Source organism: Artemia sp. Qi Xiang Cuo, chromosome 7, assembly GCF_049724085.1.
Source record: "Artemia sp. Qi Xiang Cuo chromosome 7, ASM4972408v1, whole genome shotgun sequence".
Classification (NCBI taxonomy): Eukaryota; Metazoa; Arthropoda; class Branchiopoda; order Anostraca; family Artemiidae; genus Artemia; species Artemia sp. Qi Xiang Cuo.
The window spans coordinates 51,413,159-51,427,072 of NC_142800.1; the positions used below are offsets into that span (position 1 = coordinate 51,413,159).

At 36.1% G+C, this 13,914-nt stretch overlaps 1 protein-coding gene across 3 annotated transcripts in view; it reads right to left on the reverse strand.

Annotated features, from left to right (window-relative positions):
* Positions 1-13,914, reverse strand: part of flfl (serine/threonine-protein phosphatase 4 regulatory subunit 3 flfl) — a 98,902-nt gene that overhangs the window by 58,682 nt on the left and 26,306 nt on the right. For all 3 annotated transcript variants that reach the window (XM_089092381.1, XM_089092379.1, XM_089092380.1), the window contains exon 2: positions 4,593-4,739. In XM_089092381.1, coding sequence (XP_088948507.1) covers positions 4,593-4,734 — 142 coding nt within the window. In that variant the 5' untranslated portion in view covers positions 4,735-4,739. The remainder of the gene's footprint in view (positions 1-4,592; positions 4,740-13,914) is intronic.

Consider the following 13,914-nt stretch of genomic DNA (forward strand, 5'->3'; position numbering starts at 1 on the left):
CAACAACGTCTCCTCTGTTAACATCACTGAAAAAGTCATCAAGATGTTTTCACTTCGTTCAAATGAACCCTCTCCCACTATCAAACAACCATTGGTTTGGTACAATTACCCTTGGACTAAAAGAAGAAACGAAAAAAGGCATGTATATCAGAACTAATTCAGTGATACCCATGCAAAAATGTGATTTTCCTTGTTCTTAATTTCTATTTGATGTTTCAACAGGTACATACACAAGCAGGTCATATCTAAGTGTGGGGAGGGGGGGCATATCTGAAAAATTTAGGATTTTGGGGCGTACGCGCCTGGTTTCAGGCTCTTTGAAATACTCAAGAAATTCTTATTGTAGTTGCAGATTCCTGTTCAGTTGAATCTAAACGACAATTAACATTTTCGAAATAGTGTTATATGAGAAATACTTGCCACTAGACAGTTTCTTTAGAAACCCATTTTTAAATTTCGGCTACTATGGTCTGTGGTTTGCTTTCTTCTAGGTTGCATCTACTGCTGCAAGTATGACTCAATTATATTATACGCCAGTTTTAAGCTAAAGCTTTCAGATTGTGACATAAGCAAACCGATCATTTGACAGGATTTGTTTGAAAGTCAGGGGACTTAATGTGCACCATGTTGCTAAAATTAGTTACCAGTTTTAGCAAACTAACAGCATTCAAATGAATTAGCCATACCCGTTTGATATGACGGTCTGAATAATACTGCACCTCATCTGATGAGGTGCAAAAAAGAGCTAATAGATCAGATTCGGGGCACAGCGCAATAGGTTAAAACAACTCTGCTAGCAGAAACAAAGGCATACGAGCTCGTTTTTTTTTTTTTTGCTACATGCACAGTCATCTAAAGTTAGTATGGCAGCTCCGCGTCGATTTGAAGAACCCATTAGCAATAGGCTGATTTCTCGAGGATATTAACACAAAGTTCAACTTAATTCTCCAACTAAGCAGCAGAGTTTCTGGGTTCCAGAAGCAAATGGAGTATTTCCTTGACCAGTTAAGGTTTACAAGAACAGAAATAATGAGCCAACTGCAATCAGGCCAAGAAAATTAACGGTACCATGAAATATTATGAATCAATTAGAAAAAGAATAAAAGCGTACGAACATTGCTCATAAAATGTATTCACAAGACATTTGCCATTTGAGATCAGGCATATTAATTTTCAAATTGGAAGAATTAAATGTCAATAATCACATACGGATAAAAGGCGCTTTTCTTACCAAAAAATAAGGGGAGCTGCAGATTTAATGGGTCATTTGCGACAAGCCATGTCTATATAGCAAAATGTGCCCATCGCAAATATCCAACAGAAAGCAAAGCAGGGTTATAAGCCCAAGGAGTAATAAATTTCCCGTCAATACCGACTGTATTTATTTGAAAGTGTCCATGCTTCAATTATGCCAATCAATGTATCTCAAAAAAATAAGAATTAGTAATTGGGTCTCAGTTATGATTCTGCAAGGTTTTCAAAAATACTATTCAATTCATGAAGCTATTGATTTAAAAAATGAAGAAGAGTAAAATTCGTGGGTTGTTCTAGAGTCATGATTGTAATCATTTGAATTTGGCACAAAAAAGCGCTACCCAAAAACACTATCCACTAATGGCCTAGATTCACTTTCCAAGCCTAACCAATTATTTGCTTTTCGTGAATATCAGCCTCTCAGTTTCTTGCTAGTTGCCAAGACCAGATGGAAAACTAAGCTGGCTTTGCTCACGAGCTTGGAAATTTCTCCCTTATACTCTACCACATATAAGAGAGGAAATGCTAAGCTTACGCATGTGTATTTTACACTGAACAAAATAAGCTCAACCATGACTATGAACATGAATGGTTTATACTAGTAGATGGTAGCCTTTCCTGACCCATCGGAAAATGCTCCGATCTTTTGGATCTCTATTCTTTGTATTTTCATGGCATTTGAGCCATGGAACTGCACCCATCTTAAGCAAGTTCAGATTTCAATCAGAATTTAAGTTGATCAGAACTTGGTGTTGCTTTGCTTGTCTGCTTGAACTTGGCTTTGTGGCTCAAGGAGAAGCAACAACCATCCTAGGTTGCTTCAGGAAAGATTTAGGCACAACTTTCCAAAATATAGCATAACATTCATCAATACAGCCAGAGATCTCAAAATTTTTGTCAAAACTGAAGAGATTAGACCCAAACACATAAGCAAGAATTTTATTTGAAGGGGGGGGGCTTGAAAATAAAAGTGGTCATCTTCCAACACAGTTCAAATGAAACTATAGTTCTTCTAAAAGAGCATGGGAACTTCAGGGAAGGTTTACCTAGCCCTACTTCTGATAGATTACTAGTTGATATGGGATTTGTTGAAAAATTTACAGTAAAAACAAATTACCTACAACCTTCCTTATTATTAATTTTTTTTTTCTTCAAACTTTATCTTACCTTGCTACGACAACTCAACCCCCCAAAATGAGAAAAAAAATTACCTTTTCAAGATAGATGGTTCTGTCTGGCACAATACATATTTTTTTTTATTACATTATCACACTATCCATGACACCCAGGGAAGCCAGGAAGCTTCTTATTAACCAATATTTTTATCGGAAACTTATTTTGTAATTCAATATCAGTATGATAGTCTCAAAGTTTACACCCTCCTTAATTCTTTTAATTTAAATAACATAGAATCAAAATCTAAGTCAGAATCAAGTAAACTTAAATTGACAGAACTTCTTATTCCAAATAAGCAATCAATCGTTTAATAAAAAAAAAGTTTTCAAAAAGTCATGAAACCCTGTTCACAAAAAAGAATTGGGTATTGTCCAACAGGCAAATATCAAAACATTTTTCTATCTAAAGTACCTTTAAGAGGCATTATTTTTAATTTAATTTTAATAACATAGAGTCAAACTCTAAGACAGAAGTAAGAAAATTTAAGATGAATGGAACTCCATATTTGTAACAAACAAGCAAATTAATTTCTTTTACTTTTATCACACACTACTATCATAACTCATCCCAAGCCCCCAAAAAACACAAGAAGAGGAATTAAAGAAAATAGATATAAAAATAAATCTTATAGGATAAATTCAATGAAAAAAAACAATTCAATTGAAAGTAAAGAGCAAAATTTAAACTTAAAACTAACAGAAATTATTCCTTATACGCTCATTAAGCTACCATACTTCAGTGCTTTAAATAAGCTTATTCCAATTTAATGGCCCTTGTATATCAGCAGTTGTTCTTAGAGAATTAGGACAGAAAGTCAAACTTTACCATAAAGAGAAAGGGTATGAGGAGGGGGGAAGCCACCACTACATTTGGAATAATTTCTGTTCGTTTTAAGTTTTAATGTTGCTCCTTATTTTAAGTAGAATTTCTTTATGTAGTTTCGGGTCATTTTCTAAATCCTGTCCAGGCCTTACCAAAATATGATTTGGGCTGCCAGCCCCATAAACCCCAAAATCCTTGGTGTTAAATTTTATATATCAATAGCTGTAAATCGATTGGTAGCATCCCACTTTTTCAGTTTTTCTACTAAAGAATTAAATACTGGGATTCTAATTCTAAATTATTGACAAAATTTGATTGTTTGGTCAAACTTTTTGATGAATAGTAGTTTTGTTGAACAAATTACTAACATTTTTACTGCAGAATGTTGGGTAAATGGAGAGGGGTATTAATGTTCATATGAACATAAATTCTACATAACTTAGAATATACTGTATGGCTGAAGTCATTACAACCTCTACAATCGGGTTCTCTGATATTCAAATACATGGTATAAATACATTTAAATACATTGAATATTCTGTGTGGCTGAAGTCATTACAACCTCTACAATAGGGATCTCTGATATTCAAATACATGGTATAAATACGTTTAAATACATTGAATATAAATAGGAAGAGAAACATTACCATTTAAAATCGCTAAAAACAAAGCTCAGTGAAGCACTTGCCAATCCCCTCACATGCCAGAAATTTCCTGGTAAGTCTAATAACTCCCTGTTAGGCCTTTTCCATCTCTGTGCAGGCAGGCATATGAACACAATATTTTATGCTACATAGAAAAAGTCCTTCAAAATAAGAGGGGTACTATTAACCCCCAGCACCAATAAAAAACGAGTAGATTAATACTCTAAGGAATCAAGAGGGATAGGATTTCAATATCAATTATATACCCTGTTCTACTCATTACAGTACATCAAACCATTTTCTTAAGAGACATAGAAATTATTCTTAGAATCTTTTTCATTTGTTTATCTGTCATTGTTCATGTATTTTTAAACAACAAGCATTGTGTGGTTACTGTTTTAGATGCTAACCAATAAATAAGCAAAATAAATTGTATGTATCTAAACCTATAAGTCTTCTATATTCCTAAATTCAATGACCACATGATGACATTTACCAGAAGTCAGTTCAGTAAAATAATATCCATTCAATATTAAGGATTATCATTTTAAATGGAGATTTTATGAAAAAAAAAGAAAAACACTACACTCTGTGCCTGTGGGTCCTCCTTGACTCAGGACTCATTCACAGTCAACAAGATACAATTATAGGTCATTTAACTCCTGAAAATTAACAAGCATTTTTATAGTAACTTACCATCAGACTCAGCTCTTACAACAAGTCCAACTCCTTTTAACTTGTCGACATATAAAGATTGTACATGCCCTGTACCTCTGTCATCCCACTGTCTATCTGCATTCAAGGCATAAAGCTTTACTCTTCTCCTTGTATCTGTCATACTTTCTGAAACATGATAAGATTGCTTAAGATGCATAAAAATATTGGTTTTTGAAAATAATTTTACAGCTAAAAATCAGAAATAAAAACTGTACTTAAATGGAAATGCCATTCTTCACCTCTCCCTCTTAGAGTATACTTGTTTGTATTTGCAATTTTTTGAAGTAATGTTATATTCAAAAATATTGCTTTATTAGGCATAAGCAAGTTAAAAAACACATGGCTTAAAACTGATCCCTGATGTAATCCAAGGCTAATTTCACTAGTGGTGACCAGATGAAATTATACTATTGTAGCAGTATGAAACTATTTGAATTTCAAAACTAAACCCCTGTGGCAATATGGGGGCAATATGCACCTTCATCAAACAGATTAAGGATCACTTTGGAATATATCACAGAATCAAAAGCTGCTGATATGTCAACTTCAATAGTATATACGTAAAAAATAAAAACATTTTTGACTATTTGTATACTGATGATAATTCTTGTTAGATGATGATTTCAAAAAACAATCACTAATTTACACTGGAAACCAAATTAATTATAATATATTTTACACTTTCGTAACAACTCAGGTAACTGGAGTCTTTCAATATCTTGCCTTATGGGCTTTGAACTGTAATTAGCCAACAGCTCCTGAAAGCGTTCTTATTCTTTGCCCTTTTTTAATATTTGACACATTAACTGTACAAAAGGATTTAGAAAATGTAGCAGAATCAACACATTTGAAACAGCAATGTTAAATATTCCATCAAACTCTAGCCTCCTGAGACCTGACCATAGAAATACTTTTCTGATTATGTTCATTTCTTTGTAGTTGACTTAAAAAAAATCATTTTGACCATTGATCAACTAAAAAAAAAAGTTGTGCCCCCCTCTCCCTCTGGAGGATGTCCACAGATGTGGACATTGGGTCCCTGTCGAGCTAAGAGTATAGTAAAAATCTGTTTCGTCTATTGAAAGAGATTAGTCAAAACGTTGAAAACAAAACATTACTCTTCATGAAATTTCTTGAAGCAGTTGCTGTCTCGCGTCAAGCAGAGAATGATTTTACACTGCGAGCACATCCATCTTGACCTTTTGCAGCATCCAGGCCTTCTGCACCGAGCTGCATTCGTCAAGTCACAAAATTCTGGTAGATGCAGTGCAGCTCTGGCATATGGTGGAGTGATTGGCCTCTTTTTCAAACTCAAAACACGGTGTTGAGTTTCACCCAATGGCTCTTCGTTGCTATTTTCTTGACCTCGTGACTCCGAGCTTCCAGAATTGAGCAAAAACTCGGCCACGTTGAAACGAAGATCAATGAGCTGTTTGAGGTCACCCAGAAAATTCTGGCCCATGGCCCTTCAGCTCATGAAATGCTTTGGCTAGTGCAGCATCCACAAAATGATGAAACAGACGCACAGTTCATTTTTTAGTACGTGTCTCAAACCGGTAATAGCTGACCATGCGGTCCACAAGGTCGACCCCACCCATGTAGGGGTTGTAGTCGGAGACTATTCGTGGACATTTGACCTGCACGTAAGACCCCTGGCACTTGTCATACCGTTTTAACTCTGTCTACTCTTCTCTACCTTTGCAGTTTGAAGACAGGAGAACCACATTGTTACCATACCACTGGGTCACGGCTACTTTTCTATCTGAGCGCACAGACATGACAGAGGTTCCTCTGCCCTTTCTTTTCATTTCTGTAAAAAGCGTTGGACCGTTGGCACCCAAACGGTTCTTCATGATAGTTCCGGTCGCATTTATTTTTCTTTCAGCCAGCATGTCGAGGAGCTTAACAGACGAGAAAAATCGGTCAAAATAGAGGTATGTACCTTCTGGTAGGGTCTCAGACAAGCGTAGTGCGATCCCAGCTGACAAGCCATGTGCTACTAGCTGTTCTCCCAGGGTGGTGGCTCCCTGGTAGATTTGGAAGTCAAGTATCAGCCCTGAGGAGCTGGCAAGGACAAAATTCTTTAATCCACCCGGATTGGGCTTGTTAGGGACATATTGCTTGAGAGTCGACATACCCTGGAAGGGTATCATCTGTTCGTCAATTGAACAGTTCCTGTCCCGTGGCAACTGGAGACAGATATTCCTGAAGTTGTCAAGGATCAGCTGCCCCTTCCAAACCCTATTTTTTGTTTTTTTTTTTAGTGTGTGATTTATGAATAAAAAACGAAAGTAAGGTTAGACCGGATTGTGAATAATATGTCTCGAGTCATATTTTGTTATATGGCTTCCACCCTAAACTTCCCAGACCAGTACATGCGGATCCAAGGAAACTTGAGGTTCCCCATGAGGATGACAATGCCAACAAAAATTTTCAGCTCGTCTGGAGTTACATTCAAGCTTTTGTGGTGGGCCAACTGATAGTTGCAGTTCATACAAAAAGCTATACGTTCGAAGAAGCTCTCCGGGTAATATTGCAAAAAGAATGGTTCTGTACTCCAATCGTCGTGGTCCTGGAAATGAGCGGGGCCCACGTCCGGGCCACGATGATTATCGAACCGCCTAGACTTCCTCCAGGACAAGGTTGCTGATACTTTGTCAGCCTTCAAGCGTTTGGCACGGGTTGCTAAGGGTGCGTTGTCATCAGATTATTCACTTTCAACATTTGGAGGAACAGCATAACTGCTTGATGACAGAATGGCTGCAACAGCTGGTTCACCGTCAGAGTCTGAAGACGACAAGGAGTGGTTTTTTATCCATTCCTCATCATCATCTAAATCAGAGATGTCCAGGTCACTCTCATCGAGCATTCCAAGGGCGTCATCAAGGGAAACTACAATAAAGGAACAGGTTTAGTAAGCTTGAACTAATAGCTAGATAGATAGATAGATAGATAGATAGATAGATAGATAGTGATTGGCAAAATAACTATCACAAACCCTAGTGGACCAAATTTGCTTTTCTTAGTAAAAAAAAAATACAATAACAAAATAATACAATAACAACACAGAGTTACCACTGTAACAAAAACACGACAGGTAACAGTCAGAAAATACAAAATACAAAAGTCATAAATATAGGTCATAACTATAAAATATTTTAAAGGTCATAATATAAAAAGATAAAAAGGGTAAGAAATAAAATAACCAAATATTCAACAATGAAAAAATAATATATACAAAATCGTTTAATTTTTAGCAGACTTACGGGTTGTGATTTTGGTTGATTTTATTTGAAAAAAAGGGAATAAAAGTTTTTTATAAAGTAAGGAAGAAAAGGGTATGGGAGACAGAATGGGGGTGGGTGGGGACACTTTACAGGGGTGGCGATTTCTTATGGGTGAGTGGCGGCTAGGTTGTCGCCAATTTAGTAAATAAAACAATCATTGGCTTCTGCTATCCCCATTAGAATCAAGATTTGAACTACAAAAAATCAACCCTAGCCTTTTACTCGATTGGAACCGCCTGTCCACAGACGTGGACATGGAGATTTTCCAAGTTCCAAAAGATGGTACTTATCGAACTAACTGCTTTTAAACTATCTAAGCACTGTCTACAATCAAGAGAGTACACCTGATTTTTCTCAGAACTCGTTCTCACCACTTTCTTTTTTTTTTCTTTTTTCTTACCTTGGCTTTTTTTCATCTCCTTATTTTATCCTTTTCTAGTTTGTAAAAACACCACTAAAAGTCGCAGAAACTTTCTGAAAAAAATCGTAGATGACTTTCCAGGTCCAAAAAGCATGTTGAAACAACGAAATCTTTGCTAGGTGGCGAGGCCTTTGCACAAAAAATATTTTATGGGGGTGTCCACAGACGTGGACACCAGGTCCCAGGAGGCTAGTACTTACCCTCTTTTCAGTCGCTTAATCTGATAAAAAAAAATTGAGACTTGGATACTGTAAAGTAATTTTTTTGTTGCAGTAGTGTTTCAAGTTGTTTAGTTAGTTTCTTATGTTTTCAACTGAAAACACTACCATATTTTCAGTCAAAAACATTACTTTAATGTTTACGTCACTGCTGCTCATGTATATTAATTGAAGGGTTTGCTTGAGGCTTTGATAGCTTGAATCACTTCCACACAGTTTCATGATTAAGGACAGATTGTGAGACTAGGTCTGCTCTGTTTTGAAGTTCTCTCATATGCTGAATTTGATTATTTGCTTTTCAATGAAGGCGTTTGTCCTTATGAAGTTTTCTCTTCCTTTTCCAAAATTAGGCAAATTTTCTCAGGCAAGCCACTTTTTCTAGGTAAATTTAAATTTATTAAACTTTATGAATTGGAATCACCATAAAAAAACAATTCTTTTAATGTACATACTGATTTCAAAACACCTTTTTTAAGAGTTGTGATTACTATTAGCATGAGTTGTTCCTTACTTGCAGTTTGTCAACTGTTAAAACCATCAACTGTTAAACATATATGAAATCACCATGAAATCCAATTTTTCCACTTAAATACCAATTAAAACTAGGTTCTCTGGCAACACTTGCTGCCCACCCCCCCCCCCTATGAGAAATTCCCTGATGGTGGTCATGATCCCTCTCCTGCCTACCTTCCCACGATTTGTACTGGCAAGCATGTGAATGTAATCTTTTATGTTACAAATGTTATGTTTTATGTGTTCCTCCAGTAAGAGGAGATGGAAGCTATTACGATGCAGTATCCATATTCAGGCTTAGTTCAAACAAAGGGAGACCTTAACTTAGACCTTAGATCCTCCCGTGCCTCCAGAGGCGCTTAGGGCAAACAAAGGGAGTTTAGAGATTAATTTCTACCTCTCCTGCCTCAAGCCTTAATTTATACCCCCCCCCCCACTGGCCTTCCTCCATATAGCTGATACAAAGGGAAGGCATCATAACACCCAACCGCCAGGACATCCTACGTCATAACATCCACAAAATCCGTCATAACATTGACAAAAAAGTCCGTCAGAACCATCAGCCATTACAACACCCAAAATTTTAAAACTTTAGTTTTTTGGGGTTGAGGGGGAAAAAGATACCAAGGTTAGGTTACGTATTTATTATATGCTATTCTTTACCCCCACCCCCCTGATGTGCAAATATATCGTCGAAATTTGTTTCTAAACTACTATAGACTTATTACTATTATATAAACTTATAAATTTTGTTGGATGTTGTAATGGTTGGTGGTTTTAACGGTTGGATGTTATGGCGTTTGTTGCTTGTGACGGTTGTTCGAAATGGCAGCACCCCAATACAAATTATACATTATTGTGGAAAATCTTATCAAAAATCTAGTGAATCAACTTAGCAAAATAAAGTTGTTTTTTTCACTGAATGGCTATCTCAGAATGTTTAATTGATTGCAAATTGTTCCTCTTAGTCGACATTGTTGTATAGCACCACAAAATGGCGGAAAACGCTGCTTTGTTGTGTTGTGATCTTTTTGGCTACTTAAAAAGGGCACTAGGACTTTTAATCTCTATTTGAATGATCAACCACAATCTTTCTTCTTGAAAAAAATATCAAATTCCACATTTTTTGTTGTCAGGAGTTTGAAACCTTTATGATAGGATTCTCTGATATGCTGAGCTTGATGATATGACTTTTGTCAAGGTCAATACCCTCTTGGGGGTGTTTTGCCCCTTTTCGAAAAATCTGGCTTGTAGCCCTTGATGGGTAACTTTAAAATATGCTGAAGTGTATAAACTTGATTTCACCATAAGGGACTGATTCTTTTAAATGCATTTAAGTTTGTTACCACAAACTGTTTGAGCAGGGTTTTTGATTGAATTGAGCCTGTAGATGGCGCAGTAGAACAGCAAAAGTTCATCATTGGTGATACAAAACTGTGCTTGATATTTTCGTAACATTCTTTGCTGGCAGGCATTTCAAATCATTGAAACATAATATCTTTGAGTCTACCCAAAATCTAGTGGTTTAGGTGATTCTTGTTTAACTCAAGAATAACATAAATAGAAGGAATGGGTTCTTTTTATGTGCAAAATATGCATTCACAATGCAGTTTCAACTAGGCTGTAGAAATATAAATATAATTTCATAAATTTTCTCCTGTAGTTTTTCCCTTTGTTCCAACTTTAAGATCCAATGTCCAAGATTTGGCAGCATTTTCAGGGCTTTAGCTCAAACTTAACACATGTATCCATGCTTAAGCTCCAATGTTGATTATCTGTGCATTTAAAATTGTTAAACCAGCTACTGGGTATCTTGGCCTAGACTGTTTGCCAAATTTTTACTTTTTCATATTATTTAGTTACACAGGAATTGCTCTTCTTATGCTCTTTCCAAATTCGGAACCGAGAGCTATGTCAGCACAGTCTTGCAGCCTATGTACGTGAAAATCCGTCATGATCTGAGCAAATATAATGAAATGGTGTGTAAAACACTAGTTCTACAAGCTAGATTAAACAATGTTGATGCTTATTTAGTCATTGTGTACAGGTCTCCCATTTAGCTCTATTCAAGAATTCTTTGAGAATTTTCATAAACAGATGGCAAAAGTGGAATTTAGCAATAAGGCTTGTTTCATTCTTGGTAATTTCAACATCAACATATTAGATATCGAGTTTTCGGTGACTTCTCAACTTTTAAGTCTATGTCTTTCTTATGGTTCAATCCCTATGATTAACATTCCAACTAGTTTCTAGAACTTCTGCAAAGCTTTTGGACAATATATTTTCAAATGTACCTTTTAGATCTCCAAGAGGTGTTGTAAATGTTGAATCTGACCACTTTGGTGTTTTTGCTGAATTTGAGGTATTTACTCATAAGCAAGTAATTTCTGGCTTGAGTAAAAGGACTGTAGTTTTTGATCAAAATGCCCTCCTAAAACTAAATAATAATATGGTTCAAGTTGACTGGATGTCACTGATTGGAGAGGAAAAAGATACAAACAGTAAATTTGCGCTTTTTTACGGTAAGTTATCAGAAAAGACTAAGGAGGTGGGACTAATTAAGAATATGAAAGGGCAAAAAACATAATGGGAAGAGCCCATGGATAACACTGGATCTTCTTTAATAAATAAATTTAAGAGATTGATCGTGTAAGTTACAAGCTTTAAAACCTACAGATGAGAATAAAGAACAATGCTGTGTTTTTCATAATGGTTTGACTAATCTTCTCCAAGAGGCAAAAAAAAAGTATTTTAGCATGAAATTTAAGGAAGCTGAAGGTAATACATTGAAGACCTGGCAAATAATCCGTAGTGTTCAATCAGAGACCTAATATACTACCATCTGAAGTGATAGTGAATGAGGTCATGGCTTTAGATGGTTTTACAATTTGTAATGAGTTCCAGAATCATTATATTTCAGTAGGTTCAAAAATAGTCAGTGCAATTTCCCCATTTCCAGAATATCTACCTTTTGGATCCACTTTACCATCCCCTATTGATATACCATTGTAAAAATGATTACCATGGACAAGCCAAGGGATACTATGTATGCCATGAAAAATAGTTTGTCTGGTAGTGAGTTGATGAGTTTAAAAATTTGGAAATGTATTTTTCCATCCATATCTAGCTTTCTAACATCATTAATTATTGATTGTTTCCGACAGGGTAAGTTTCCAGATTCTTTAAAATATGCAAGAGTGACACCAGTTTATAAAGGCAGTGATATAAATAATCTTGGCAATTATCGCCCATATCAGTTTTGCTAGTTATTTCTTGTTTTATTGAAAAATGCTTTAGTTCTTGGTTAGCCACATTTCTAGAGAAGTTTAATCTTTTGAATATTAATCAGTTTGGATTCCAGAAGAATAGGAAGATGGAGGATGCATTAATATTTTTGACAAGTATTATTAGTGTGGCTTTAGACAAAGGATTTAAGGCTGGTGCAGTCGTTCTAGACCTAATGAAGGCTTTTAACACAGTTGACCATGGTCTATTCTTGGAAAAATGCGAGGTGTATGGGATCCAAGGTAAAGCTCTTGGTCTTATATAGAGTTTCATTATGCTTTTACAGTACCTGTTTGTAGAGATGAATTGCTTAAAATGTAAATTGCACACAGTCACTTGTGGTGTCCCACAGGGATATGTTATTGGCCATAATTCGCTTCCTTTTATTTATTAATGATATGCCTAATATTATCCATAGTTGTTGTTTTAGTGTTAGTGATATGACTAAAGGTCTCCAGAATAAAAACTGTGCCATTATTTGCAGATGACACTGTGGCTATCAGCACTGCAAACTATTACTACTAACAACTCACCACAGCATCAAGTTGTCTGAGGCCAACACAACTATGCACACTCCTCTTCCATCCCAGTCTATTCAAAGTCTCCATGTTTACACCCTCCCAGAAAGGTCCCATTTCCTTTAAATCTTTCTTTAGGACATCCTTCGACCCCAGAGGAGGACGACCTGCTTTCCATTTAGCCCTAGACAGTTGGTCAAAAAGGACAATCTTTGGAAATCTGTCATCTTTCATCCACAGAATGTGCCCTAGCCATCTCAACCTTTCTTTCATTAAAGCCCTAGAAAGGGAGATTGAACCACATTTTTGTACAGCTTCTATTTGAAATATGGTCAGTCAACTGGGTACCCAGAACAATCTATAGGCAATTTCTCAAGAAAACATCTTGCAAATCTTCATCTGCTTTTTGGAGTGCCCATGCTTCAGGGCCATATTTGACCACTGTCATCACTGTAGCTTTCAATATTCTAATTAGGGTTTGCAGACTTATCTTCCTATTTTTCCAAACTTTTTTTAACTGTGAAAAAAACAAAAAAAAACACTCTGAGCCTTGGCTATTGTACGTTTAACAGCTTCACTGTTCCCACTGTCTTTACTAATAATGCTACCAAGGTAAGTGAAGCTGTCCATCTGATCAATCTTTTCGTTACCCAATGTCACCTTTTCATCTTTCCTTATTCCCAGCCTTTGTGACTTAGTCTTCTTAACATTAATTTTCAAACCTATTCTAGCACCCTGAACTCACAAAACCTCTAAAAACTAGTTCATATCGCTAATATTTTCACCGAGGATGCTACAATCATCAGCATAATCTAAGCCTAGGAGGGTTTTTCCTCTCCATTTGATTACATGGTCTCCCATTGCTGTTCCTGTGCTCCTCAAGACAAAGTCCATCAAAATGATCCATATAAAGGGGGATAGAACACAACCCTGCTTAACTCCTGATTCAATACAAAACCAGCTGCAAATCTCATTTCCTACCTTAACTGCAGCAGTTTTATTCTTGTACATATCACTAATCACTTTAATGTATTTGTCTGGTATACCATACAAAGATAA